General features: G+C 37.8%; 2 protein-coding genes across 8 annotated transcripts in view; one reads left to right on the forward strand and one right to left on the reverse strand.

Annotated features, from left to right (window-relative positions):
* TDP1 (tyrosyl-DNA phosphodiesterase 1) overlaps window positions 1-18,901 on the reverse strand; it is a 37,581-nt gene extending 18,680 nt beyond the window's left edge. The window contains exons 1-10 of one of the 3 annotated variants that reach the window (XM_025173871.2): window positions 18,520-18,899; window positions 17,682-18,011; window positions 16,171-16,214; window positions 15,200-15,255; window positions 13,844-13,940; window positions 12,516-12,550; window positions 9,401-9,493; window positions 7,630-7,800; window positions 7,138-7,216; window positions 146-328 (exon numbers count right to left, since the gene is read on the reverse strand). In XM_025173871.2, the coding sequence (XP_025029639.1) occupies window positions 146-328; window positions 7,138-7,216; window positions 7,630-7,800; window positions 9,401-9,493; window positions 12,516-12,550; window positions 13,844-13,940; window positions 15,200-15,255; window positions 16,171-16,214; window positions 17,682-18,011; window positions 18,520-18,538 (1,107 nt within the window). In that variant the 5' untranslated portion in view covers window positions 18,539-18,899. Of the gene's footprint in view, window positions 1-145; window positions 329-7,137; window positions 7,217-7,629; window positions 7,801-9,400; window positions 9,494-12,515; window positions 12,551-13,843; window positions 13,941-15,199; window positions 15,256-16,170; window positions 16,215-17,681 lie in introns of all 3 variants that reach the window. The other 2 variants (XM_007439320.4, XM_088145246.1) reach the window with 2 other exon arrangements.
* Window positions 18,902-18,989: 88 nt separating this feature from the next.
* Window positions 18,990-24,967, forward strand: part of EFCAB11 (EF-hand calcium binding domain 11) — a 236,529-nt gene continuing 230,551 nt past the window's right edge. For all 5 annotated transcript variants that reach the window (XM_088145248.1, XM_088145251.1, XM_088145249.1 and 2 more), the window contains exons 1-2: window positions 18,990-19,221; window positions 24,276-24,371. In XM_088145248.1, the coding sequence (XP_088001374.1) occupies window positions 19,144-19,221; window positions 24,276-24,371 (174 nt within the window). In that variant the 5' untranslated portion in view covers window positions 18,990-19,143. The remainder of the gene's footprint in view (window positions 19,222-24,275; window positions 24,372-24,967) is intronic.

A 24,967-nucleotide genomic window follows, 5' to 3' on the forward strand; every position in this document is an offset into this window, starting at 1 on the left:
TATATAAATAAATGTCCCAGTAGCAGATGGCCTGCTGTTCTAACTTTTCTAAAGACTATAAATACACATAGACACTCACACACACACATGCACGCACACACACACACACAGGTATATATGTATGTATGTATCAAGCAGCCAATACCAGTTGGATAGGAACTTCACTTGGGAGAGTCTTCATACTGCTTCCTAAAGTCCCCAAACTTTCTCTAAATTCTGAACAAAGCCATTTGGACTGATCAACTCCCATAGATCCAATACTTGAGAATTGTCCTATTATAGACCAAGAATCTTGATCAGTTATTTGTGTTGCATGTTCCTTCAGAAGCTGTTTGGGGAGGAAAGAGAAACAACACCAATAAAATATTAATACTTTTTCACACTCAACAAAATTATTCAATTAAGTAACAGATGAGACAGATCATCATTTATGAAGATACTGCTCCTTAATTAGTTGCATGTGTTCAATATTTTATCCAACAGTGTAGTTATTGCAGACATTTGTGCTGAAATCTTACTTCCCTGAATATCTTCCAGATGTGTTGAGCTTCAGCTCTTATATTAGGGAGCCAGCACAGATGATGGAAGATGCTGGTTAACTTATTCATCTGGTATTAGTGGGAAGACCAGCATTCAATTTCTACATAAAACTAAGTTTCCAGTCCCTTTTGTAAACTGAAGGACAATGAATTGAAACCACCAATCCTTGCAGAGATCTAAATACAATTTTTTGGCATAAACTTCTGAGTTACATAATAATAATACAGGGCTGCCTAATTGAAACAACTCAAGGCGGTATGCAGTGGGTTAAAAACATTTATTGATTGAGCACTATTCTATCATATTCTAATCTTCCCCACTGAATGTGTAAAAATAAGCCCAAATCTCTTACGAATTTCCTATTTATGTAAGTGAAGCAAGATAGGGTGGAGATTTCTACCCCAAGTCATATGCTTAAGACATCTTACTGATCTCATGCTAAACCTATATAGTCCACAGTTCAGATGGTGGTAAAGGAGTGAAATAGGATGTATATTCTCTCCTTATTTTATTTAACCTATATGCCGAATACATAGTACTGTGCAAAAGTTTTAGGCAGGTGTGAAAAAATGCTGTAAAGTAAGAATGCTTTCAAAAATATATATTGTAATTGTTTGTTTATCAATTTACAAAATGCAAAGTGAGCAAACAGAAGAAAAACCCAAATCAAATCAAAATTTGGTGTGACCACGCTTTGCCTTCAAAAGAGCATCAATTCTTCTAGGTATACTTGCACAGAGTTTTTGAAGGAACTCAGAAGTAGGTTGTTCCAAACATCTTGGAGAACTAACCACAGATCTCCTGTGGATGTAGGCTGCCTCAAATCCTTCTGCCTCTTCATGTAATCCCAGGCAGACTCGATGATGTTGAGATCAGGGCTCTGTGCAGGCCAAACCCATCGCTTCAAGGACTCCTTGTTCTTCTTTATGCTGAAGATAGTTCTTAATGACATTGGCTGTACAGGTGAAACTCGAAAAATTAGAATATCGTGCAAATGTTCATTTATGTCAATATGGCAACTCAAAAGGTGAAACCAATATATGAGATAGACGCATTACATGCAAAGCGAGATATGTCAAGCCTTACTTTGGTATAATTGTGATGATTATGGCGTACAGCTTATGAAAACCCCAAATTCACAATCTCAGAAAATTAGAATATTACATGACATCAATAACACAAGGATTGGAAATAGAATAATATCGGACCTCTGCAAAGTATAAGCATGCATATGTACTCAGTACTTGGTTTGGGCCCCTTTTGCAGCAATGACTGCCACAATGCGGTGTGGCATGGGTGCTATCAGCTGTGGCACTGTTGAGATGTTATGGAAGACCAGGATGCTTCAATAGCGGCCTTCAGCTCCGCTGCATTGTTCGGTCTCATGTCCCTCATCTTTCTCTTGGCGATGCCCCATAGATTCTCTATGGGGTTCAGGTCAGGTGAGTTTGCTGGCCAATCAAGCACAGTAATCCCATGGTCATTGAACCAGGTTTTGGTACTTTTGGCAGTGTGGGCAGGTGCCAAGTCCTGCTGGAAAATGAAGTCAGCATCCCCATAAAGCTCGTCTGCGGAAGGAAGCATGAAGTGCTCCAAAACCTCCTGGTAGATGGCTGCGTTGACCCTGGACTTAATGAAGCACAGTGGACCAACACCAGCAGATGACATGGCTCCCCAAATCAACACAGACTGTGGAAACTTCACACTGGACTTCAAGCATCGTGCATTGTGTGCCTCTCCGTTCTTCCTCCAGACTCTGGGTCCTTGGTTCCCAAATGAGATGCAAAAGTTGCTCTCATCAGAAAAGAGGACTTTGGACCACTGGGCAACAGACCAGCTCTTTTTTTCTGTAGCCCAGGTAAGACGCTTCTGACGTTTGTTGTTCAGGAGTGGCTTGACAAGAGGAATACGACATTTGAAGCCCATGTCCAGGATCCGTCTGTGTGTGGTGGCTCTTGATGCACTAACTCCAGCCTCAGTCCACTCCTTGTGAAAGTCCCCAACACTTTTGAATGGCCTTTTCCTGACAATCCTCTCCAGGCTGCGGTCATCCCTGCTGCTTGTGCACCTTTTTCTACCACTTTTTTCCCTTTCACATAACCTTCTATTGATGTGCTTTGCTACAGCACTTTGGGAACATCCAACTTCTTTTGCAATTACCTTTTGGGGCTTTCCCTCCTTATGGAGGGTGTCAATGATGGTTTTCTGCACAACTGTCAGGTCAGCAGTCTTTCCCATGATTGTGATTCCTACTGAACCAGCCTGAGAGACCATTTAAAGGCTCAGGAACCCTTTGCAGATGTTATGGATTCATTAGCTGATTAGAGTGGGACACTTTGAGCCTAGAATATTGAACCTTTTCACACTATTCTAATTTTCTGAGATTGTGAATTTGGGGTTTTCATAAGCTGTACGCCATAATCATCACAATTATACCAAAGTAAGGCTTGACATATCTCGCTTTGCATGTAATGCGTCTATCTCATATATTGGTTTCACCTTTTGAGTTGCCATACTGACATAAATGAACATTTGCACGATATTCTAATTTTTCGAGTTTCACCTGTATGTTTGGGGTTGTTGTCCTGCTGCAGAATAAATTTGGGGCCAATCTCACCCCTTCCTGATGGTATGGCATGATGGATAAGTATCTGCCTGTATTTCTCAGCCTTGATGACACCATTGATCCTGACCAAATCTCCAACTCCATTTGCAGAAATGCAGCCCCAAACTTGCAAGGAACCTCCACCGTGCTTCACTGTTGCCTGCAAACACTTATTATTGTACCACTCTCCAGTCCTTTGGCGAACAAACTGCCTCCTGCTACAGCCAAATATTTCAGATTTTGACTCATCAGTTCAGAGCACCTGTTGCCATTTTTCTGCACCCCAGTTCCTATGTTTTCATGCATAGTTGAGTCACTTAGCCTTGTTTCCATGTCAGAGGTATGGCTTTTTGACTGAAATTCATCCACGAAGACCACTTCTGGCCAGGCTTCTCCAGACAGTAGATGGGTGTACCTGGGTCCCACTGGTTTCCACCAGTTCTGTGCTGATGGCACTGCTGGACATCTTCCAATGTCAAAGGGAAGTAAACATGATGTGCCTTTCATCTGCTGCATTAAGTTTCCTTGGCCGACCACTGCGTCTATGGTCCTAAACGTTGCCCATTTCTCTGTGCTTCTTCAAAAGAGCTTGAACAACACATGTTGAAACCCCAGTCTGCTTTGAAATTTTTGCCTGGGAGAGACCTTGCTGATGCAGTATAAGTACCTTGTGTCTTGTTGCTGTGCTCAGTCTTGCCATGGTGTATGAGCTGTGACATGAAACTGTCTTCCACAACCTCACCTTAATAACAGAATTTGGCTGTTCCTCACCCAATTTTAAGCCTCCTACACAGCTGTTTTTGTTTCAGTTAATGACTGTGTTTCAACCTACATATGAAATTGATGATCATTAGCGCCTGCTTGGTATAATTGGTTATCATACACCTGATTCTAATCCTACAAGATCCCTGACTTTGTGCAAGTGTACAAAGTGTGCAAGTGTAAGAATCGATGCTGGTTTGAAGCCAAAGGGTAGTCACACCAAATATTTATTTGATTTAGATTTCTCTTCTGTTTGATCACTTTGCATTTTGTAAATTGATAAACGTAAACAATTACAATACATATTTTTGAAAGCATTCTTACTTTACAGCATTTTTTCACACCTGCCTAAAACTTGTATATTGAGGGAAGCTGGAGCGTGGCTTTAAAACTGGAGGAAGAAACATCAATAATCTTTGCTATGCTGATATCTCTAAACTGTTAGCTGGAAATGGAAATGGACTGCAAGCTCTAGTAATGAAAATCAAGGAGCACAGTGAAAACATAGGACTAAGGTTAAATATAAAGACGACAAACTAATGACAACAGAAACAGCAGTTAACCTTAGAATTGACAATAAAGACACTGAAGTGCTGGATAGATAATGCCTTTCAGTATTGACTATCAACAATAAAGACAGCAGCAGTCACCACACACTAGAAGTTGGTAGAGCAGAAAATGAAGGCCTTGGTAAAGATATTCAGATGCTATGATGTGTATACATGTCAGAATCATGCTTTGAAATAATATAAAAAGACTTGATGCTTTTGAATTTTGGTGCTGGAGAAGATTCCTGAGAATATCATGGATAGACAAGAAAACAAACAATTGGAACATAGAACAAATCAATTCAGAGTTCTCACCTGAGGTACAAATGACCAGGCTCAAATGATCAGATTGTGGACACATTATACAAAGACTTAAGTGTCTTGAGAAGTCTATAATGCTGGGAAAGATGGGAGGAAAAGGAAAAAAAAGCAGCAAGGTGGATGGACTCAATTAAGCGGCAATCGACTCACTGCTGGAAAACCTGAAGGGCCAATTGGGGACAGACCCCATTTATATGGGAAAACAGGCTACCAAGGATTTCACTGGCTAAATAAAATGATCTTTTGATGGCAGTGCTTTTAGTTTACCAGATTCTCAAAGAAGTCACCTCTGATCATCCACATTTATATGGAATGAAAATTTAATAGAGTGTCAATCTTTGTGGGCTTTATTCAAAAGTTATTACTTATTTTCAGTAAGGTCTTGGCGATTATTGGGGTTGATATATAGTAAAAAGTGCCTCTCATTTCTGGGACTGAGAACAGCTAGACATGTTTGGGTTTTTTTGGGTTGTAGATCAGATTTTGATGCTCATGAAAATTTAAACTTATGGAAGAAGTTTAAAAATAGATGGCAAGATGTTCTATTGGAAAGTATAGAATCTGGAGTAGTTACTTTAGAACAATTACTCTCTGTTAAGATTTCTCTCAACTTCAGATAGAAATTCTGTATTCCCTAATTCACATCAGTGGCAAAATAATTAATTCAATCATGTCTTGATAGCTTAACATGGACCAAATGCTTTAACTGCTTCAAAGACACCTGAAATGCTATTTCTTCTGATAGTCCATTTCTGAAACCAAGCATCAAAAGATTCCATTTCAGGTTTATTGAATTCATGGAAGAATATATTTGAAAGGATGTATGTTTTCTCTTTGGCAATGTAAAAAAAATTACAGCAATGTTAATGCATATGATTTGTTCTTGTTAATTACTGGTATATTTTTTTGGAACAATATTTTCATAGATATATAGATAATTAAAGATGTTAACATTATGTTGAATTATGTTCCAGAAGTGTAGAATTCAATTGTTTTTGAGGAACTGATTATTGGCCTTGGGAAACTGCTCAGATAATTATTTTGAAAAAATGGAAAAGGACAGTTATTCCAAACATTAAGGACTGGATTCAAGATGTGTGTAATTTATCCATTTTTGAAAGTCATTTTTTCCACTAATCAAAAAATGATGCAGTATGTTTAGTTTGGCACAGACTTCATAATATTTTAAAGAATAGGCTTTATTCTAATTTGAAATTTTCATATAATGTTTAAAACTTGAAATATAGGTGCTATGCCTAGATAGTTCATACTTTTCCCCTTTTTTGTTTGGCTTTGTTTTTTTCTGTTTATTTTTGTTTACATCTTTGTATTTTTTGTATTATTTTGGTATTACTGTGTACTTTTTAAATAACTTGTGATAAAATCAATCAATCAGGGGCAGATACTAAGGGCCACAAGGCAGGATCGATCTCAAACATTGATACCGTCTTCCCCAAAACCAGAGTGCCCTCAGATTCCTATGTCTCCCTCTGCCCATCATTACTCTTATGGTACTGACTGCGCTCACCTCTCTACTCATCCCAGTCTTTTTCCAACCTCTTCTCCCTCCACCTGACCAAGGGATCCATCCAACCACCATCCACATCCAATACTACAACAACTCTAGCTGCTCTTGCTCTTTGATACTCAGCAGCCTGGGGATGCCAAGTTTCCATAGGTGACCAACCAGACCCACAAACTGTACTCATCCATCACTCTAGACTAGCCCAAGGCCAACCCCAAGCAGCCATTCACTACACTGCTACTCCCTCAATCCCCAGTACTGAGCTGGAGTAGCCCTCCAATCTAATAGTATAGCTGCCAGGACCCCAGGTTATATCAGAAGCCAGCTGATGACATGTTGGTACAATTAGCTGAGGAAAATACGAACTCCAAGTTCTGGAGCCTCCATTTAGTAGGCCTCTCTGCTCCAGCTTCTGTTACAGTCTTCATTCCAGGTTCTCCACTGCTGACCAGCATTCTCCAATGGCACCAATACATATTCACACACCGCCACCACCAATTGTCCTATTTAATTATTTGTTGTCTTAGAAGAAAAGACTCAAACTAAAAGGCTAAAAATAACAAGGAAAGGAATTTCAGCTAACCATGACCAGGAACTCCCTGCAGGTCCAAAATTCTAACCCTGAAATAAACTGGGGGTATGTGTGTGGATGAATTCTCTTTATTAACAGTTTTCAAACAAAGATTGAATGGCCATCTATTAGAAAAGCTGCTAGCAATGAATCTCCAACAATAGCAAGTAACCAGATTACCTCTGAAATTCATTCCAACTCTCCATAATTCTATAAATATTTACATAGAAAGATAGGAAAGATGAGAGGCATAAACATCTAGTACCTTTCTCAGTTTAAGATGACCCCATTTTTCTTTTGCATTACTTTGGTATCGACCTGGAGTTGACCCAATAAGATATACTCTGCATTAAAAAGAACACCCCCCCCACACAAAATTTAGTATCTTCTCAAATTGCATCATAGTACATATGTTATTATAGTGTAATTATACTGCATACAATATAATACAGTGTACTTAAAATAATTGTTTTCCAAAATTGCATTACTGCACATTAAAAAACCTAGGAACATCTTCACAAAAAACTTCTACTCAGAACCTAACTTAAATTGTTGAACATAGGAAGAAACAGTTACATTTCATTTAGTAAACAACTAATCAAACAATGCATCTTCAGTGCTGTAACCTATTTCAATGAATGCAATTTTACAGTTTAAAAATTGCTTATATTGAAACAGATATTTTCCTTTATATAACTATAATGAAGACTGGAACTGTCAGAAATTATTTAATATAAATATATATTGAATTATATACCTTGTCTCTGAAAGATTATGTTGCTTAATTATTTCAACCCACTCATTTAGAGTAGCAGATTTATAAGACATCAAATAGCTTATTAGATCAGATTTAAAATGTGTATGAGATTCACCATCAGACTCAGCACTCCCAGGAGGCAATCTTGGATACAAAGGACTGAGCCATATTCTAAAATGTTTTAAAAAAAAAAAAGCAATAAAATAGCATTATCAAGAGCATATTTCATAGTTTAAAAAAGAAGAAACACATTCACTTTTTGAGAAATCCGATTTGTGTTTTTTTCAAAACAAAGTTAAACTCAGTTATGAACTCTCTCACATTCTATCAACCTGAGCTATGAACATCTACTGGGTCTTGAAACCATACTGTAAAAAAAGGAAGTATAAATATTCAAAGACACTTCAATACTTTTGTTAGTTCCTTCAATTCTATGAAGGAGACAGCTTCTGTTATCCCCAGACTACTTGCAAATACATCTGGACTTAATAAAACTTTTCCCACCATGCTAAGTACTCTATCACGGCATGCAGAATGAAAGGGAAGTTTGTAAATGTGGTGCCTCCATATTAGGGTTAATGAGGAGGAATAAGGAGGAAATGAGGATTAACAAAGCCCCAGGTCTCCTCCCAATATCACTAAACAGAGAGTGTCCAGAGTAGTATGGTACATAATAATTTTTTAACAGTTTCCTCATCCATAATTTATCTCTGTTGGAAGGAAAGGCAGGTATGCATATGCATAAATGTTCAGGACAGCCTGACGCAGAGCAATTTTCAACAAGGCAATCTTAGGACATTAAAGCAGTAGTACTAGAATTATATCACTTATACTGATGAATGAAACTGGGCAAAGAGCTATTATGTAGAAAATAGCTGAACATTTTCTATCATTCCCCTTTAACAGCAAACATTCTACATAAAGGAAATAACCTTTAACCTGAATGAAAAGGTTCTTTACGTCTTTGAGTTGTATGAGAAATAGAACAAAGCACTACCTTCTCAGTTAAAGACAACAATTATAAGAGAATATATTCACAGCATTTTTCTATGAGCTCTAGGGAAGCATCTTCCCCCTTGGAAGTTAGGCAGTAATTAACTTCACTACAATTTCAGACTTCCTCTATGTCATTCAAAACCAGATTATAGATAAGCAAATAATCTTTTTTTTTCTGAAATGCTTCTTTCTGGGTAACATGATTAACTATTATTTCAGATTCCTTAGATGATAAAGAATAGGATTTATTAGACACATTGCTTTTTGAACCTGTATGATCAGGAAATTTGCTGATACATTTTTAAATCACACAAATCAAGCCAACAAAAGCCAGTATGGTATTGCATTTAAGAAGTTGGGGTGGGGGGGCAGGACCAGGAAGACCCAGGTTCAAGTCCACCCTCAGCAATGAAAGTTCACTAGGTGACTTTGGGCCAGTTGCTCTTTCTCAGCCCAGTTACAGCATTGTTTTTATGGGAAAAAACAGAAGAGGAAGTATTATGGAGACTGCCTTGAAATCTGGAAGAAATAACTAATACATAAACAAGAATGAATCCTCTGGGAATAACCAGCTCAATGACTGTTGAGAAGGTACTAACCCATGGCATGCACTCATGAGCCAAAATATCAATTTATTTTTTATAAAATGTTAAAGGAGCTGTGTAATTAGTAATCATGTACATGTTATACACACGCACACATATATAAATAAAAAGCAACTCAAGAAGTGGCAGTTTAGCAGTTATGAAAATTAAAGATCCTACATTTTTCTTACCCTTGTGTTTTCTGGTACCAATCTTCCTCAATAAGATTGGATGTATGTATCACCACTCGAAGGCCTTCCTCATAATTCAACAACATCATTTTCCTATACAAAAAATAAGTATCCCAGAAAGTGGCATATCAAGTACTACCAAAATTTAAAAAGGCCAAGGCCAAAAATGCTTAGCATATTTACATATAACCATGCAATAAAGCTATAAAAGAGTTGTAATGACATCTATCCATTTACTTATAAATAGAACTGGTAAAATTTTCCTTCAATAGTGATAATATTCAGATCACCATAATTCTAGATCCATTCTAGTCTTGATTACTCAATTGAATGGCTGGACCGAATGTCACTCTTTATCAGCTCCATATGTAGACCAGATCAGGAAACAGACCCCAGGGAAGTCTGAAACTATTTTTATTAAGACAGATTTTTACTGTAACAGGATCTTGCAAACCTGATTGTGCTTTACTCCCCCAACCTCCTGCTTGTACTCCTATGAAACTATGGAGGTGTCTGAGTCTTCTCCTCCTTCCCTCAGAATGTTTTGTGCTTGAATTGGTTTTTTGCTTCGTTGCTCTGGGACCAGGTCTGTCAAGGTCATCTTCTTTACTCTCTACACTCTTGCCCTTCCTTTTGTGAATTTTAAAAGACAAACTGGCATGTAATTTACATTTAATATTCTTGGGGACATCACCTTTGTATATGCTCCTATATAATATTGCTCTCAGAAAGACTAGATGGATAAGTGACTCATGACAGCTCTAAACAAGAGGATCAGTGAAGCTAGTGCCTAACATTTCTATAATGTATATTTTACTAATCTGTTTCCTCTACTGCATTTTAATCTAACTTGTCCTGTTATATTATCCAGAATTTCTAAACTTTGTACAAATACTAGTTTCTTCCTAATTACAAACTGCCACCATATTGAGCAATCTGTATGTACTACAGCATGTACTGCATTCACTATAAACTAAATAGTACATAGAGGACTTATGTAGAGCAACTTATGATACCACTTTAGTGTTCTTGCAGTATTCTTTTTGTTCCGAATAGCCCTACTTAAATTAGGATTTTGTAATTCTTAGTTAATGACAAGTATTATGCTGGTTCTATTGGCTACACTGGGGGCTTATTCAAAGCATTAGTTTTTCTTTAAAACTTGTACTGATTATTTGAAGGATCACTCATACATACACACATTTCAGGGACTCTAATCTCCCCATTAAAAGATTTTAGAGAACAGGGCTTCCATATAATTGACTACTGTCTATGAATTCTCCACTGATATAATTCCGTCATTTATTTTTCAAGATACTTTAAAGGTATTTGTCATTTTAAATGGCTAGTCTAATTTTAATGGATGTGGATTTAATATATTATATTTCATTTTAAAACTGTCCCCTGATATGTGATTGTTTCTACAATCTGAAAGGTGATCCTGCAATCTTTTACATAAATATGGCCATCCACTTTAAAAAGATTGCTAATAAATCCAATAGGCGCATGCCCTTTTTGTACTCTTATTTTTGTGACAACTTAAAAAAAGCATTAAGTTACCATAGATTGTTAAATAGAAAATGTCTGACATTGCCCTGGGTGTTTTCCTCCAAACAGTTAGGTTGCCTTAGCAACTGGCACCTGAGAATGAAAATGCACTGAAATAAAAGTATATTCTGTATTTTTATTACTCTAGTTACTTCTGCTTTTTAGACATTACTTTCCTGTTATCATTTTTACATAGCTTTCATTTTAACCATAGTCATGTTTTCTGGTTTTATGTTTTGTCTAGTCATGTTTAACAGTTATGATTTTCCTTATTGATTTGGTTGCAAATATTCTTATATACTGTTTTTGTGTTGGTCTATGACCATTAAAAAAATTATCTGTCAGCTCTCTGTCTATCCATCCACTCATCACACAATATACTAGTTTATAAAATCTTCTCTGCCTATTTAGAAGTCATTTTTGACTTTTTAAACTAGGCTTTATCATTTTTGAACTGGGGTTTGGCATCACAATCTAGCAAGCCCTAGGTATGAGCAGTTAAGATGGGCTAGTAAAACTTTACAAAGAAGTTATAGAACAGACACCTTTATAATGAAGGATATCCAGAACTTAAACAGGCAACATTTCACAATACTATACCATATTGGGGAAAGTGCTAAATTCCTGGGTGCCAGAATATTGTTAAAAGGCACAACATCACGTAGAGAATTATAAAGTTGTGAATCCTAGTCAGCAATTTCTGTGGACCAATGTGTAAAGATGACAGAATAAGTCTTATACACTTCAGTAATTATTTGTTAGAAGTGCTTCAGATCATGCACAATTGGAACACCTCTCTGCTATTCATTAAAGGAGACCTACCCTTTTCAGGCTTTTGTGGAAGCCTGAGAAGAAAACCCAGGTGCGTTTATGAAATCCACTCATTAAAGTGGATAAATAAAGCAGTGGCACTGTTTTGTCTGGCTCCTTTAACAAACTGCAGAGAAGGGTTGTGCAATCTGAAATCCTTCTTCTGATATAAAGCATACATGGTCATAGGATAGAAATGTAACTGAGGTCTGGCTGCATCTGACACAAAAAGCTGAAAATGAAGTAATTAAAATGTATTTATGGACAATCTATATATGTTTGAATTATTTTAAATAAACCATTAGCTATTGCTGAAGTCTATATTTTCAACACTAAAAGGGCTGAGATTTATAGGATCATACCTTTTATTATAAGCTTATCAGCTTATAATAAAGCATTTCCCTTCCAGGAGAAAGCCTTCCCATACATCAATAGCACTCTCAAGTAGCCTTCACCAATGAGGGCACCTTCCAGATGTTCATTCCCAATATGGTCACTAATGAGAATTCTGGAAGGGGAAGTTTACAAATTCAAAGAGCACTCAGATTACCCTAAAACAATATACGGTGAAGCAAAAGGGATGGTAAAAAGAATAGATAGGAAGGGAGAGGTAACTGGTATATCTTGAAGCATTTTTTTTTGTATTCTGTCAGCATCTAAACACAACACCATGATTTTAATTATTTCTATGATCTCAATGGCATTTACAACAGTAATTTCGATAGCTGACTTTCTGCATATATTATAAATTACTTACGTGTGGTGAGTTCCAAAGGCAATATCCAACTTCGCCTACAATAAGAATATTGTTTAAAAACATGTTTTTTGGTATAGTGCCCATCATTATATTGAAAGTGATAGTAAGAAATCTTCTCTTTTGCTTTAGTTTACTGCGCTCTGGTGGCTGCTACACAAATTGCACAATAGCCTTCTTATAGCCAATATTATAAAATGTAATCTTCAAAGGTACTCCACATATCATTTTCTACAATGGTCACACATTCATTTTAAATCTCTCGGATTGTATCTCAAAGCCATTGTCTTCCAGATGTGTTGAAGCTGCAATTCCCAATGTTCCCAGTAAGCATTACCTATAGTCACAATGTCTGGGAATTTTGAGGAATGCAGTCCTAATTTAGCCAAAGTTAGGAAAGGATGAAGTAGAACATTATGCAAGAAAAGAGAGAAAACAGGTGGAAGAAGAGAGAACGTGAAAAATTAGGGAAAAAACACTTTCTCTGGGATAAGTCTGTTTGAAAATGACAGTTACATTTTTTAAAGTTATGCCTAAGTAAGGGTATTAGTACTCTGATTTGAATTAATGCAAAAGGAATTTGGATGACTTCAAACTGTAAAATGGATGCATATTCATTTAAAATATCTCAGGATTTCAGTTTCATCTTGCTGCAATAGCTCTGACTAAAACTTCTAATTTAGTGGTTAGACTGGCTCCAGGGAGCCCTAAATTGTGGTCTACGCTCATAATCCATTGTGTGACTGTGGGCCAGTGATTCTTTCTCATCCCAACCTACCTCACAGGATTGTGGTTGTTGTGGAGAAATTTGGAGGAGGAAGTTGAATTTCCTTGAGCTCCTATATGAAAAGTGGGATACATATCTAACAAACCAAAATTTATCAATATTATAGTGTACTTCGGCCAATTCTGAGACTTCATTTTTTCCAACCAATCGAAAATATTGCTAAAGTGGGTATTAGTTACCTGCAAGAGCTCTGAAATAAACATTTGAAATATACTATATTAATAAATCAACGGCAAAGCGTCTTGAAAAAGATATATGTTTCTTACAATTATAAGAGTATAATTCAAGTTTTTTTCATGTGAATTTGATACCTGAGATGTTTTAGAAGGGTTGGCTATCCATTTAATTTTGTTGGAAGTGTAAAATGAGTCAGGAGACAAACATGATATGGACTTGTACCATTCTTGCCCCATTTTGGCTTAGCAAGTTTTATACAGATCACTGGGGATTGCTGGCCTTTGGGACTGCAGATTGTCCCACCCAATTGTATAGAATAGTATAAGCAGGTGAGAGTACTGCATATAGTGATAATAAAAGTGATTACCTGGCATAAACGAACATTTTTATACGGGTGAGCATCTTCATGCAGCTGTGCCTTGGATTCTCGTTTTTCTCCATGGACTATTAATAAAGGTTTGTCCCTAAAAATAAAACAATTAAAAAAAACTCACTTGTACAAGCTTCTAGTTAATTACAATTATTTGAAACAGCTTAATAATCTTAGAAGTATGTTGCGCTACATTCTCAAGGATCATTGTGAAATGTTTTAATCATACTTTATTTTTTTCCTTCCACTTAAAAATGCCCCTTCATAGCAGCATGGGAGGGTCAACTTTATCTTCCTACTTCTTCCAAGAATGCTAACCTCACTGACATTATATAATTAGGTAGTCATTCCTGGAAAGCAAATACAAGCATGAAGAAAGCCCATATGCATTGCAAGCACAAAATAAGGTAGGGTGCCCTGCCCTACCCACAAGGATTCTGAAAGAAATTTGTAACCCCACTTGAGTTTCCCTTCCATTTTTCCTCACCCCAACCTTCATAAATGTGATGAATTAAGGAGGACAATGGAATTCAGCACCACACAATTTAAAGGAAATTGGTAGGACAAATTAAAGGGGAGCAAACAAAAATGAACAGATGTATTTCCTCACAGAATCCATGGGGAGGGAAGAGGTTGCCTTATTTATGTGTTGCTCAATCGTTCAAGACCAGAGAAACTTTTATTTCACAATGCACTGGGACTACATCTCCAGAATTTTGAATCATATCTATCAGTCGATGCTGGCTGAGATTTCTCCTATCTGAATATCTGGTAGGCAAGTAACAGGCAATCCCTGGGTTACATAACCCCTGAATTACATAATTTGAACATTACACAAAGGGTTGTGAAAATGTCAACTGTCATTTTGTGCATAATGCACAATCCAAGGTGCCTAAAAATCAACTTCCATAAGCTCTCTAGAACAGAACTCTTGCATAGACTGGGGACTACATGTATATGCTACCTTTTTACCAGAAAGCATTGAAAAAAGCTATTGCATCAAAGTCACTACTATTTTAAATTAATGCAGTGCACGTGGATATTATCCTAATATTAAGATTATGAATTAAGAAAAGTGCTGAAGAAAAATATTTTTTATAAATGTGAAATATATTTTAAAATAAAAATTATGCAAAGCATTAAAGTTCAGCACAAAAATATGTTTTCTCCAAAGAGTAGCACCTTCTCATGAAAAATTAGTGATACTGTTGCTGTAATCTTAAACTCATTTTTCTTATCTAATGTAGCAAATAACATTTATCTCACAACACTGACCACAATAGTAAACTTAGAAGCATAAATTAGAAATAGAAAATGGAATCTGAAATTAAACACTGAAGCTCTTTTATGTACCTGAATTCCTTTGGATATTGTTTGACCAGCCATTCCACATCTATACAATAGTTAAACTTTGCCATGGAGAAAAAAAGAAAGGAAGGGGATGCAATGTTATGCCTATGAATGATAGCATGTTAGCAGTTGTATGTATAATTTATTAATATAGATATTTGTATGCTGCCCAATCCATAAAATATATACATAAACATACAGACATAACATATACATAATTGAACACAGTGTAAAGTATTAGAAAATTAACAAATGCCATTATATACAATGTACAATAACAGATGAAAAAATTAAGCCAGGATTTTGGGAGATTGTAGTTTCTCCTAATTGAGCCTAATTGCACACATTCTATTAATCTGTGCTTGGCTTTTCCCTCAAGAATAAACAGCTAATTAAACAAGCAATTTTCCAAACTGTAGATTCCAACTTATATTTCTTAACAGCAGGTGCTGAAAACCTGGTTGTATTGTTAATGTGCAATCTGGGTTTACTGGAGAATAACAAGTCTGGGTTCCTAACTAAGAAAATAGCACAATAAAAAAATACCATAATTAATTTGTTTAGACTTTTGCACTCAGAAATCTGGGCAAGCAGCAGTGAGCAGGAGCACAAAAATTGTTCATAAGTTAAAACGTTACAAAATCTTGACTTACCATCCCTAGTAATAGTCTTCTGATGAATGTGTAATTCATAAGTTTATTAATAATGCAAATTGATACGTATTCTTAAATACCATTAAAATAAAAAGTAAGCCATATATATGCAAGATTTTGTGTTTTTTAGAACTACCACCCATTACGTGATATTAGTCTTAAGAAAATTATTGTTCTGCCATGGCTGTTGGACCTTTTTTAATATACCAGCAGAGCCATTTTAATTATACATTTCCAAAAGACTATTCTGAAATTTTAGATTACCATGGAAAAGAAAAACTCCATTTTAATTTAAAAGGACAATAATAACATAAAATGTACCTGAGCAGATGATATAAGAGTCCCAAAAAGGGGAGATAAAATATCTGTTATAAGAAGAAAAGATTATTGCAAGTAAGTATTTCTACTGAAATAGGTAACACATTTTTTTTTACCAACATTATGTGACCAAGCCTAGATTTAATCCAGCCCAGGTTCATATGCTACAGGAAGTACAAACCAAACAAATATTATAACTTATACCACGATATAGAAACAGACATGTGACAGCAAGAAATGTTTACTCCAAATACAAAATCCATAACATAATTTGCTTGTTCATGGTTAAGTATAGTTTATGGTTCACCACCCTATGTGAGTCCAACCAGCTGTTTTTATTTACACTAGTTAAACAAACCATCACTTAGTAAATGCAGTACACATGTTATCACCCTACCAGGCAATGGGCATGTTCAGTCAAATAGCAACATAAACAGCCTCCTCCACTGTAGCCATAGTCAAATGAAAGCAACTAGGTCTATTTTCAGCTAATTGCAATATTCTGGTTTATCCAAATTAGGACAAAATGCAGTTGTTTAAACTTCATGATTTATTTAAACAAAATGAGATTAAGATAGTTTCTGGTCCTGGTTTGGTTTACTAAGCCATAATTAAAAAGTAATCACAATTTTCAGTTTGAGTATTCATTCCTAGCAACATCAGAATTGTCACAGTCTAAGTTGCAGGTTCAGAAGAATGCCTCAGTACACCTTGGCAAGGTTTTCACAGCCATTATTTCAACAATATTTACTTATTAAGTTTGTATGCCGCCTATCCCCCCAATATTAGAACTTGATCTCGTTGGGCATTCTTATTTTGAGTGATTCCAGCAAAATACGCAGCTGAGATACAGTAAGAACAGAACCTGCCCTGCAGATTTACCAATTAGCATATCTTGGTAGCAAAACCAGAAAGGCACTAAACTGATTAAGATATACATGTTTAGTATCTTGATAGATAAATTTTAAAAAAGGATGACTTACATAAACAAGCCTTCACAGATATCAAACAAGATATAGCAATTCTTTTGCCCAAATAAAATGTAATGCTTTTCAATGGAGTTCATTTGTAAGTTGAAATGCCAGTCATAAAACACAGATAAATCTAAGTCAATTTGGTAATTGTGAAAGAAACTCTAAGATCTTCTAGTCTTTCTGGGCCAGTAGGCACATTTTGCATAACACACTAATTTAGTTTCTAAGAATGCCTCCGAGGTCTATGCAGAGCCCAGAGGCACTGTTGAAAATGCAAATTATCCTTGAGGCTGATGTTCTGCAGTATGCTACTTCCCATTCATTTTTTGTAAATTAATCTTAAAAAAAAAAAAATCAGTAAACAGGGAGCTTGGCCAGAGAGCAAAGTTTCTCTGGGTGCAATATTAGGGCCTCAGGCTCTGTTACTGCATTATGTTACTTATATGCCAGTTACAATAACATCTGTAATTGTTTCAGAAAAACAAAACATTAGAACATTCGGGCACACTTTCCAGTATTTTTTGCCTTGATATTGCTTACCTTTTATATGAAGGGCTCCAGAGTTGTACTTTGACTTAATTCCTTTGACTTTAGTGAGGAAGAATCTGAAAGGGTTCTGCCCATTCAAAAGATCCCACGTATCCTGCACTTCAGATGTGTCTGCAAACTTGTGACGTGATGAAGTCTTACAAGCTGTTGCTAGCTCCACAGGAGTACCACTCTCCACTTTTCTGGCTGTGGTTACTGCATCTCTGTTTCCGCTTGGGCTTTTAAGATCCTCATCTTCACTGCTGGAAAGACACCAGCCAGAGTCTTCCCGGGGAGGTTTCTGTTTCTGATCGGAGGCCTCCTCCTGTAGAAAGTTTCCATCTATATATTTCAGAGGAGACATTTTTCTCTTGTGAGCAGCTTTCCTTGCTTCTGAGCAAGAGTAAGGGGGGGCCCTCTCTTTACTTTCCCGGCCTCTCTGCATCACAGAGGTAGAGGGCTTGTCACAATCAGCTAACTCATCCATACTGTCATCACTACTGGACACTGTCCATTTCCCATGCTTGCTTTCCTGAGACATGATATCCTGCATTAAGGAGAAGGGACAGATCTCCAGGAAGGCCTAAAGGAGTGAGGGGACTACTTCTCCCACTTTCTCACGATGCAGAAGCCCGTTCACTCAACAGGCTATCATGCTGTGCCTTCAGCTTCCACACATTCCCATTCAGGGGCATCCGAAGAGAATTCAGTTGTATCTGATTCTCTACATACTCCCTGCTCTCTGTACTTAAAAACAGTAATCTGTAGCAGGCAAACTCGTTTTCCTTCTATCCTTATACTTCACCAAGGGCAAGCCATAAGCGATTTAAGGCAGATAAACGCAATATACCGGGCAGGAGACAGTGCATGAGGAGACTCCAATCTCCCGAATTGACTTGTTTTAAATCGTTCGCCGCTTCTATATACTTAAATCCATCGCCGGCCAGGTCACACACTTAGTAATACAGAGCAGAAAATGATCGCGGGACTTGTTCTTATAAGACAGAGGGAAGGGAAACCCCTGGTTATCCCGCAGCACTGCGGTCTACAAGTCCAACCTGAAGAAGCTACAACTGGAAGAAAAAAACCCCAGAAAATAACTTCCCAAAACAGCCCAGGAAGGAACCTCCTCTTCATTGGTGGCTCCTGCAAGCCAACGGCAATCCACCAGGCTGGCGGCTTAAAAAGAGAGAAAGCCGCGCTACCGAGACAAGCTTCCTCTTCCAGGTAAAGCTCCCTCCCCTAGACCCCATGATTGACATACCGTCGCTTCCAATGATTGCGCGGCTTATCCAGAACGTGGGGGTTGAACCACAAGCTCTCTCCTGCCTGATTCATCCAATGGGTCTTTCTCATGCCTCTGGCCTCTGACCTCTGACAACCGGCATTTTCATTGTGAAGGGAAAGTTGAGCGGGGTGGCTCCGTTGCTAAGGGAAGCTTCATGCTAGTTGGCGGTTGCCTCTGCTGTTAGCAATGTGCGCAGCTCCTAAAGAAGCAGCGAAATCGAAAGATTGCCCGGCCGAGAAGTGCCGCAGGAAGCGATGGGTTAAGGTAGGTAGTTTAAATGGGGCTTGTACAGTATTGTAGATGTCCCTGTTTTTTCTCCCAAGAAAAATGCTCTCATCTTAAGGACCCCCAAATGCTCTCCTACCCTACCAATGCAACCTGCGAAAGATACGTACCAAGGAAACACTGAAAGAAAACACTTTTTCCCAAACACATACTAAATACAGCTTTCATTGGTGTGCCAGTTGTGCCCTTTCCTGCACTGAGAGGCACTGCTCCCGGTCACTCATGCCTTGGTCGCCTGCAATGCGCTGTCCATGAGGCTGCCCTCGAAGAACATCCAGAAACTTCAGCTGGTCCAGAATGCGGCAGGGCATTTATGGGGGGCCCTCAGCATGCCCATACACTCTCAGTATGTTTCTAGGTGCAATTCAAGGTGTTGGTTTTCCTCTATAAAGCCTGTAATGGCATGGGAGTGGGTTATTTGTAGGACTGCCTCTCCTCAATTATTTCTACCTGTTCCATCAGATCTGGTAAGAGAGGCATGCTTGAAAGACAGGACCCAAAGTACAGTCAGGACCAGAAATACTGGAACAAGGATAACTGTTTTGGCATTTGGCCTCTGTACACCACCACATTGAAGTTGAAAGGAGACACACCCAGATGGGAGCGAAGTCAGGACTTTCAGCTATAATTCAAGGGGTTTGACAAGAGTGGGGCACTAACCATTCAGGAAGTACAGCCAGTGGCATACACACACACCCATTGTTGGTGGCTCATAAGTAATGGAACAAACCAACATCATTACAAACATAAGGATCGCCTTTAATACCTGGATGAAAATCCTTTGCAGTCAATGACTGCCTGAAGTCTGGAACCCATGGACGTGACCAAATGCTGAGTTTCCTCCCTCGAGATGCTTTGCTAGGCCTTTACCGCACCTGCCTTCAGCTGCTGCTTGCTTGTGGGTCTTTCTGCCTTCAGTCTTGTCTTCAGTAAGTGAAAAGCATGCTCTATTGGGTTGAGATCAGGTGACTGACTTGGCCATTGAAGAACATCCCATTTCTTTGCCTTGAGAAACTCTTGGGTAGCTTTTGCTGTATGTTTTGGGTCATTATCCATCTGCAATATGAAGTGGCGTCCCATCAGTTTGGCAGCATTTGGCTGAATCTGAGCAGAAAGTATAGCCCTATACACTTCAGAATTAATCCTGCTGCTTTTATCAGCAGCCAGGTCATCAATAAACATCAGTGACCTGGTTCCATTGGCACCCATACATGCCCATGCCATAACACTTCCTCTACCATGTTTGACAGATGATGTGGTATGCTTTGGATCATGAGCTGTTCCTTTCCTTCTCCAACCTTTTCTCTTCCCATCATTCTGGTGCAAGTTAATCTTGGTTTCATCAATCCAAAGAATCTTATTCCAGAACTGGGCAGGCTTTTTTAGGTATTTGCTGGCAAAGTCTAATCTGGCCTTTCTGTTCTTGAGCATTACCAGTGATTTGCACCTTGTTGTGAAGCCTCTGTATTTACATTCATAAAGCCGTCTCTTGACTGTAGATGTTGACAATGACGTGCCTACCTCCTCAAGAACGTTCTTGACCTGGCTAGATGTTGTGAAAAGGTTCCTCTTCACCATGAGCAGAATTCTGTGGTCATCCACTTTAGTTGTCTTCCGTGGTCTTCCAGGCCTTTTGCTGTTGCTGAGCTTGCCAGTTAATTCCTTCTTTTTCAGGATGTTCCAAACTGTTGTATTGGCCACTCCCAAAGTTTTTGCTCTCTCTCTCTGATGGGTTTATTTTGTTTTCTCAGCCTAATGATGGCCTCATTCACTCACATGGACACCTCTTTGGACCTCATGTTGGGAGTTCCAGTGAACAGCTACCAAATGCAAATGTAACACTCAGAACCACCTCCAGTCCTTTTATCTGCTTGATTGGTTATGGGATACCCAGGAAACAGGCCACACCTGGCCATGCAGCTGCTTGTCAGCCATTCATTCCATTACTTATGAGCCACCAATGATGGGGGGGGGGTATGCCACTGACTGTATTTCCTGAATGGTTAGTGCCCCACTTTTGTCAAACCCCTTGAATTACAGCTGAAAGTCCTGATTTGCTCCCATCTAAGTGTGTTTCCTTTCAACTTCAGTGTGATGGTATACAGAGGCCAAATGCCAAAACAGTTACCCTTGTTCCAATATTTCTGGTCCTGACTGTATGCCAACTGTGTCAGATCTTGCAGGATAGGCAGAAATCATGGGAGAAAAATGGTCCCTCAAATAATGGGCCAAAGACATGAAGGGCTTTCTATATGACAATCCACACATTGAATTGCACCTAGAAGCCTGCTGGTAGAGGTGCAGAGGTTTTATATGGATATATTATAGTCTGCCTGCACTGCCCTTTTCTGTACCAGTTAAAGCTTCCAAATGGGCTTTAAGGACAGCTTCAAGTGGAGTGCATTGCAGGAATCCAGATGAAAGGTGACCAATGCATGAATGACTGTGAATAGGACCCTCAATTAAGGAATGGGTGCAATTGATGCACAAGTTGGATTTATGCAAAGGCTATCTTGGCCACAGATGTCACCTGCTCCTTAAGCAGGAGCTGTGAATCGAGAAAGTTCCCCAAATTGTGCACCAGTTACATCTGGAGGTGTATTATCCCATTCAAAACTAACACTACAAAATCCACAGGAACAGGAGGTCCATGAACCCACTTGGTTTTGTAAGGTTTGAGCTTGAATCTGTTATCCCCATCCAGACCCTCACATCCTCTAGGAACTGGGACAAGACTTTGACAACATCACTTGGTTGCACTGGGGCTCAGATATAGAACTATCATCAGTTTACTGATTTTACCTAACCTCATATTGATGGATGACCACACCCAGAGGTCTCATGTCAATACTAAACAGGAAGGGTGCAACCTCTCCCCCCTGTCAACACCTACTGGAGCAGATTATAGAAGAAGGAGAACTCTGCAACACTATTACTCATACTTCCAAGGCCCATAGTTGGTCCAGAGGACATCATGACTGATGGTTTCAAAACCTGCTGAGAGATCAAGAAGAACCAGGACAGATGCATCACCAAAGATAGTCAACAAGTACAATCAATGCTGTCTCTGTACTATGCTGATACCCTGGGCATACACCATATGTTGAATAAACTTTACTCTGAACTAGTGCAATAATGTTACATTTTTAGATATGCATTATGCCTGGAAGATAGCGATTTTTTAATCCTTTAGTTAGGTAGGAAGTTTGTTTTTGGTTTGCACCAGCATCAATATTAGAATTTCAGTGAAAATTAGAACTAGATCCATTTTTTCCCAGTTGTCTTGAATGTGAGAATTGCTTTTTACTCACCTACTGTGAAAGTCTTGTATTGTCTAATTATTTGTAATTGATATTAGAATTTAAAATAGCAAAGCTTATTGGTTGATCCTTTTAATGTTTATTCAAGGATTCTGAAGTAGCCCTGGTGTGTTTTCAAGACCTGATAATTTGTTCATGGATTTCATTAACAGTTTTCTTCACAAAGTGCTTTTAGTGATAATCAGTAGGCAATTTGCCATTTTTCTTTTCTCTTTGGGTTATTTTAAAGGCATGTTGCTGCATGATGCTATAACAAAAAAAAAAAACAGTTCTTTATTTAATGAGAAATATAGCATTATTTGATTCATATCTAGTTTCTCTAATCTCTTTCATATGCATTCAAAGTATATCAGAGTATTTCTGAACTGCATTAGTACTGATATACAACTGAGGATTGCTTTGACATTTTCTTATTTTGCAATTATTTTAGCAGCTGCTGAAAAAAAATAGGCAGAATTTGTTGAGGAAAGATATTCAAGTTGTGAATCATCATTATAAACTCTTTTTTACTGGACTTAAATTCATACATGGCTATGGTTAGGATTGCCAGATTCAGTGCATCATTGGCTTTGTTGGAAAAATAGTCTCTTAAGTAGCCAGTGTTAGAAAACAACAGAGTTAGAAAGATACCTCAACCTCTAAAGGGCAGGAAGAGGCAGGAAAAGAGGTGGACTGTTTAGTTTTGGGCTAGCCAATTCTGTCCTACATATACCCTGTGTTGGCCATTTGTTGTACATTCATAAGCCATTATGTTACCATGTCTAGATTATTGTTTATCTGATAAAGGGCTCTTGGTGATTGCTTCACAGTGGGCAGGCTCTCACTACTTCTTGCCATGTCTGCTTCTTTAAAGGCAAAAGTTTATTGGTCTCCCCAGCATTGTTTTTAATTGATCAGCTTTTATTACTTTACCAAGGTGTTGAGAATGTTGAATTAACACATGAAATAAAAATGTTTTGAATAAACTAATATCTAGAGATAATGAAAACTTTCAATTGATAGTTGGAATATTTTTTGTTAATATTTCCACTATAGTCATCAAAGCTTTATTTGTATGTGTCATATTAAAATGAATTATTCTTGTAATTATTATATTAAAATAACATGTTATACATTTTGAGTATGCGCCATTTTCAACTTCTAGCAACCACATAGATAGATTTTCTCCATGACAATCTATCCCTAACCTGGTCTTTCAGGTCTTGCAACGGTGCATTCATTGCCACTGTAACTGAGTCCACCCACGTTGCTGCTGGTCATCCTCTTCTTCTCTTTTCTTCCACCTTTCCCAGCATTAGAGCCTTTTCCAGACAGCTAGCGCTTTGCATCATGTTATACAGTATGTAATGTATACATAATATTGTACATCACAGACAATACAATTGCAAATTGCAAATTACAGCTGTTTTTAGTTTGCAAGATGGTTTTAGGCATAAATGTGATCAAACTTGTCTAACCATTCCCTTTAAAAATAATTTAATTTAAAATTATGGTGAAATAACTATGTTGCCGTGCATGCACATACACACAGATAGAATTAGGAACAGCTTCTGAAGCAGCTGTGCAAGACTGTAAAAAGACACTGTTGTGGCAAATATGTTATTGTAGGTTCTGAAGCACCTTTTTTGAAGGATTTTCACAGCCCTAGTATATTTTAAGGTAAGCAATGGTGAGCTTTTAAAATCCCAATTATCTTTGTTTATTTTTATTTAGGCATTTGAGGCATGTGATGAAAACAACAAAGGATACTTAAACAGAGAAGACTATAAGGTTGCTATAGTGATGCTTTTTGGCTATAAACCCTCAAAGGTACCATTTATTTCTTATCTCGAGGATTGGCTTATTCTTTAAATATGCTGAACACAACAGATTAAATAATCCAATCTCTGTTAATACGAAGTTTTCAAACAACATTTTTCAAAACTATTTAAAAATATTTAATTGTTGGTTCTGGCTATCCTTTTGAGATATTGCAGATAATCTTCTCAGTGACCCTTGCTTTAAGTTTCAGCCTCCCAAACCTAGTAGAATGCAGTAGGTATGCCCAATGCATCCCTTACTATTCACTTTTTAGTAGGGAGGGACACACAAACTGCATGTGGCGCTGCAAACTGAAAGGGGGCACTTCCCTGCCCCTCAAAGGTGGTGGAGGCAATCTGGTTTACAGATTAAAAGGATTGCCTCCGTACTTTAAAATGTCAGCTAGCTTTACTATAATACATCTGTGGTATATTTAGTTTTGTTTGGCTTTTATAGCACTGCTGCCACTATAAGAGGAAAGATGTTTCCCTCTAACTTGAATGAAAGGTCAGATATGCTGACAAATATGCTACAGTGTTGAGTGCAAATATCAGTTATCATGAGACAAATTGTGCTGAGAGCAGAATGTTCTAGCTGTATAATTT

The sequence above is a fragment of the Python bivittatus genome, unplaced genomic scaffold, assembly GCF_059951505.1.
Source record: "Python bivittatus isolate LINGU-HERP-01145 unplaced genomic scaffold, Pbiv_v1 ctg000480_np1212, whole genome shotgun sequence".
Lineage (NCBI taxonomy): Eukaryota > Metazoa > Chordata > Lepidosauria > Squamata > Pythonidae > Python > Python bivittatus.